Source organism: Sitodiplosis mosellana, unplaced genomic scaffold (assembly GCF_009176505.1).
Source record: "Sitodiplosis mosellana isolate CC-2019 unplaced genomic scaffold, AAFC_SMos_1.0 Smas_scaffold_3445, whole genome shotgun sequence".
Taxonomy (NCBI): domain Eukaryota; kingdom Metazoa; phylum Arthropoda; class Insecta; order Diptera; family Cecidomyiidae; genus Sitodiplosis; species Sitodiplosis mosellana.
Genome location: NW_022598687.1, coordinates 1 through 5,617, shown reverse-complemented (window position 1 = coordinate 5,617; position 5,617 = coordinate 1). Strand labels below are relative to the sequence as shown.

Genomic DNA, 5,617 nt, shown 5'->3' with positions numbered 1-5,617 from the left:
TGACGTTAAACACATCAGTATAAATAACACTTGTCATAATCGATCTTATATGAGGAACAAGTATGGCTTACTGCAAACGAGTCCGTTCAAAGGCTCTGTCATATCTATGGTTGAGATTGAGAATAGTTTATGTTTTTTTTACCTATATTATAATAAAGCAGAGAATGTTTCACTCGTGGTTTTTTGGCGATTTTGATTTTGATGACAGAAAACATCGAAATGGTGTCCTCGCAAAAATTGCTGATATTTTCAAACTGTACAACTTTGCAAAAGACGATAAACCTATACTTGTTGAAAAAACAATTCTTTAGAGATTTGCTGACCGCTTGAGAACATACTCTAATTTTTCCAATACAAAGTCTGTGAAGCATACACTACTCTCAAGTGGAGAGTGTCAATTTGACCGTTAGATATTCAATTCAATTTGATTTATTGTTCATCAATATTTAAATGACGGTAGATATTTTAACGATTCATATGATTTACCAATCGAATGAATTCTTTATCTGGATTTTTACAGGAAAACTTGTGAATATTTTTATTTTGTTCATTATTCAATAAAAATGTTTTTAATTACAATTTATTTGTGTTTTTTTCATCACATTTTAAAGAAATGAGAATCAAACATTTTTTCTTCAAAAGAAAATTGAAATTTAAATTACAATTTATAAATCCCAGCAAATTGGAAATTCGTTCAAGTTTGAGGGAAATACAATGGTAAATTTTGTACTAAGAAATTTGTACTTTTTAAATTGTCATGCAAAAAATTGAATTAACTTTAATTTTTGGTGATAAAAAGACTGGTTATCGTTGAGTTTATGTGGGATTGGAATTGATTATTTGTGGTATGTATTATGTTGTAACTTCTGATCTGATGGTATCATGTGTCTGATGAATTTTTCAAATCATTTATCTGTCTGATTTGAGTCCTTCTTCGCCCAAGATGTCCTATGAAAATACAGAATAGATGAAAAATGATGAAATTAGCGTTTTAATCAAGTCTTTCAAATTACAATTCTAGTAACAATCACCGAAGTGATCCTTTTTGTAAGCGCGATCATACACTTTATACGATTATTTTCAAAATTAATTCAATTAATAATAAGATGCCATTCCTTACCACATTCGAGCGCATTTTTCATTGCAAAATGATTCGACTTTGAGTAGATTTTTGCAGCACATGCAACGTGTAAGACCTTGTTGAACGATTTGCGAACGTTCCAATTCAGCGTTGGCTTTAACACCGGCCACAATATTCTTGTACTTGTTTTCGAGCTCTTTTTCAATGCGATTCTTTGCTTCAATAGCCGCTTGAGCCTTCTCTTCCATGTCCGCTTCCTTTTCGGAATAAATCTTGGTCAAATTTGCAATCTGAATAGAAAATTGCGACTGTTGCTTCTTCAGGTCGGCAGCATGTTTCGTGCGATAGCTAGTCAGAGCATCGTTGTACTGTTTTAGTAGATTTTGACGAAGATTGACGGATGATTGGACCTTTTTGATCGATTCATGCTTTTCTGTTTGCATTTGATTTTCCATTTCGGCCACTTTTGCGCTGTGATCTTTCTTGAATTGGTCAATTTCAGCTACCACTCGTTCCTTTTGACATTTCAGCGATGATTCATTGTATTCAGCTTGAAGCTTTGTTTTTAGACTCTCCATTTGGATGTCATGCTCGAATTTGGTGTTGTTGGGAGTTTTCTCGGATTGTTGTATCGTGTCATTCACCAGGTGATTGGCTTTAATCAAATCAGTTTCGTATTTTTTGACCGTCTCCATGAGACACCCTTTATCCTTTGCATGCTTTTCGTTTGCTTTGACCAGTGCTTTTTTTGCCAAAGCCAGTTCTGATGTTATGGCCTGCAATTTACCAGCAAGCTCCTTATATTGTGCTTCGTAAGTGGTTTCCTTGGCACGATTTTGAATCGCTTTGGCCAATTCACTTCTTGCTTCATTCCGTTCCGATGTCACCTTTCGCAGCTTCTGAGCCAATTTTTCATGCTTTGCTTGCTGCGTGCAAATTTCCGCTGCATGCCCTTCTTTTGCTTTGGCAAGCATGCTTTTTGCCTCATCTCCTTCGGATGTCATCGCTTCAAGTTTATCGAACAGTTCTTTATTCTTCTTTTGATAAGCGGAAATGTCCTTGACATGCCGATTTGTCGGGATTGCTTGCACCAATTTCGATTTGCTGGAGTTCAGCAGATTCATTATGTTTTTGTCGATGATGGACATCATATTGGCATTCATCACCTTGAAGCCTTCCTCGATGATTTGCTTCACATTGAAATGTTCCCAAACTAATGAATCTGAAATGCTCCCAGATAAATCGTTTTCAATCGATGTATGCAAAGTTGGAATCAAAGGTTGAGCTGCATGTACTGAGATTCGTGGCCGCTTTTCAGGAATCGGTTTATCGTCATCGTTTGGCAATTCCGATTTTTGGTGAAGGTTTTCTTGTGACTGGGATATGGATGAAGTGCCATTGTATTCTGGGAACATTGCAGCCATGTGATCATTCAGGTGATCTCGATCGAATCTAATGCACGCCAAATCAGTCTGGAAACGGCCGAACTTTGTTTCGACATTTTTCCCATACAGATTGACCTCCTGTGGACAACGAACAAAGTTGAGATATTTTTCAAGCTTCGAAGAGTTGGAAACGTTCTTTTTGATATCAAATCCAAACATCAGGCAAAAATGCATATTATTATATGAAGAAATGTGCCAAAAATCTTCAAAATTTGAACATTTGGCAAATTGTGCCTTACCTTCAAAGCAAAATAGATGTAATTTGGATCGTAGAATCGCTGGTTCAATGCAGTCGCATGTTTTGTGGAGTAAATCCAAGAGTCGTGTGCCGAAATATTAACAAATTCGGATGATTCGAAAAAAACGACTTTGAGTTCATCACCAATGATGCTTATCAACTTCACTGGCCAATGTGTGAATCCTTTCTTAGCTGGCCAAAAGGTTAATGATCGACCGAGTTTTGCCCATAGAACCAAATGTGGCTTGTTGCATGTCATCATACGCCATTCCGTTGGATACAAATGTTTGTTCTCGTAACATTCGACGCAACTTGAAATGGCTTCGGTTTCGAGCTTCGAAAATTTGAACAAACTTTTTGCGATTTCCGTGAGCTCGTGACGTTCTGAAATGATTTAACATTGAATTATTCAATGGATTTTTCTGTTTAATTGAGTATTTTCGATTTTTTCATGACAAAAATGAAACAAGCAAAAATTACGTTAAAAGTACTCTTGATTTGCCCTATTGTCCACTTCTTCATTTATTGAAAAAAAAATTGGAATCAGCTTATTGATACTCACCGCCATAGTAAACGAAACAATTGTGGTAAATGCAATCAATATCGACGAGGAATGCATAGAAGCTATTGTAGAGCTCACGACAAATCTTTCGATCAATTTCATCCAAATCGATTGGGTTGACGACGATATCGCAGTAATTTGCTACCTTCTTCAATGCTGACAAGTCCTTGAACACGCGGAACTGCAATCAAATAAGCAATTATCAAGTTCCAGTTAACAACTTTTGATTAAAATTGGTCTATTCTGCACCAAGAATTCCAAACAAATATTTTCTATTCCATACATTCCCATTAGAAATTGTCTGAGAAAACAAGCGATTGATTTTAACTTACGTCTGGATTGTTTAGAATGTTGACCATCGTGTGCTTCAGCATTTTCAGATGACCTTGCCTGGAAGTGAAAAAGTGTCATGTTTTGTCCAAAACAATCGCTCTGAATTTTCATTCACACTTACATGCCGACACAGGCATCTTTCGACGTTTCTTTGACCGTGCAAACTGTGCAGCTCACCAGGGACTTGTCCTTGTCATTCCAACGAAAAGCATCGGTCGATTTCAGGCACTTTTCGTGGAATGATCGAAAGCAATTCGGACATGAGATTTTCAGGCATTTATGATGACAATTCCAACAAAACTTGTCGTGAGAATCCTTTGGAAATTGAAGAGACACAAATTAAATTAGATTTTTCTTACTTATAGCCTTATATGTGTCATTAAGCCAGCATTAGCACTTTTCTTATAGAGCATAATTGAAACTACTTACAGATTTGTCGTGAGACCGATCGACACTCGTCATTTTGCCGTCTGTTACAATGTTTTGATAGTCTTCATCAGAAGCAACGGATGCTTTTTTTGTGGAATTAATTGAAGTTGGATTTTTTCATGAATTTTCTCCTAAGACTTCTTAGTTCTTAGCTTGGTTTGCCTATTGTTCTATTGTGTTTACACAACGATAGCGCAAGTGGGACGTAGCCGCAAATATGATCCAGAAAATTCTACTGTCAAACGATACACGTCAAAGGAAATGGGTGCGTTTACAGACTCTTGTCTTGATTCCAAATTTAACGAAAAAATTGTTGGAAAATATATTACAATGCTTTCCATTGGTCGCTTTTTTGTGCAATTTAAATTTAAACATTTTCGGATTTTTTTTTCATTGAATTTATTTTTATTCATGAATCTCATATGAATATGAATGGTTATGAATTTCGTTAGAAATATGAGTATTACAAAAGGGTTTACGAATTACCTATTAATTTGATTTAATTTCGAAAGTATTCTTATTGAAAGACGCAAGGGGCTTCATACATCACAAAAAGTGGTGAATATTGTGGATATTTTGAATATAAGAAAAAATATTTGATTAGAAATGAAATGATTGAAATAGAAAAAAACCAGAATATGAATCGATCAAAATGGTTTGAAAGTTAAATTCAACCCGCTTTAAAACGTTGAACTTTCGTCGACGGCAGCCTGAATTTTGTTTTTCATGTCAGTATAGCTGTACCATATTCGTATCTTAATAACCATTCTAATAATTTTTAGAGATTATTGAGATCCGATCATAATACCGATAAATCTTAATAACGCTATCAACTTTTTATCAGGTTATTAACTATATTCAAATAATAAAGTTACCGGATGAATCTTAATAATATCGTTTTGAAGTTATTAAGATCGAATCCTGATAATTTATCAACATTCAATCTTAATAATCATCAAGTTCTGGAAGTGGGTTTTGGTGGATCCTCAGGATCGACCAGAACTGCTCCCAGTTCTGGAAGTGGATCTTCAGGATGTACCAGATCCGGTTTGACACTGCCCTTGGCCCATCCTGAAGATCCACTTCACACAACTGGGAGCAGTTCTGGTCGATCCTGAGGATCCACCAAAACCCACTTCCAGAACTTGATGATTATTAAGATTGAATGTTGATAAATTATCAGGATTCGATCTTGATAACTTCCCAACGATATTATGGCTCAGTGTAAGTTGGCCGCCGACGGTTTAGCCGCCGACGAAAATCACTCTTGGCCGCCGGCGGCCAAATATAACTTTATGAAAATTACTTCTGGCCTCCGGAAAATTGACTTTTGGCCGCCGCCGGCCAAGTGTGATTTCCGAGAATTTTTCGGGCCGCCGAAAAAAATTGCTTTTGGCCGCCGGCGGCTAAGAGTCATTCTCAGGAATAACTTTGGCCGCCATTAAAAATGCATTTTGGCCGCCCATGACGAATTAGTTACAAAATGCAGAAAAATGCTATTTCCTAGACTCACGGTTACTCTCGTTCAT

The 5,617-nt window shown here is 36.3% G+C and overlaps 1 protein-coding gene across 1 annotated transcript; it reads right to left on the bottom strand.

Moving 5' to 3' along the window:
* Positions 1-511: 511 nt before the first annotated feature.
* LOC129571816 (uncharacterized) lies at positions 512-4,325 on the bottom strand. The gene is made up of 7 exons (XM_055451669.1): positions 4,089-4,325; positions 3,781-3,974; positions 3,659-3,716; positions 3,327-3,507; positions 2,766-3,148; positions 1,121-2,604; positions 512-948 (listed from the first exon to the last, which is right to left on the bottom strand). Exons 1-7 carry the CDS (start codon positions 4,119-4,121, stop codon positions 906-908), a joined length of 2,376 nt encoding a protein of 791 aa, XP_055307644.1. The 5' UTR covers positions 4,122-4,325; the 3' UTR covers positions 512-905.
* Positions 4,326-5,617: the final 1,292 nt, after the last annotated feature.

Excerpts from the sequence above, each read along its gene's own strand:
- LOC129571816 (XM_055451669.1), bottom strand. The coding sequence starts at position 4,121 with ATGACGAGTGTCGATCGGTCTCACGACAAATCT. Across the intron at positions 3,975-4,088 it reads ATCGGTCTCACGACAAATCT|GATTCTCACGACAAGTTTTG; the intron begins GTAAGTAGTTTC and ends CAATTTCCAAAG. Across the intron at positions 3,149-3,326 it reads TTGTTTCGTTTACTATGGCG|AACGTCACGAGCTCACGGAA; the intron begins GTGAGTATCAAT and ends AAATCATTTCAG.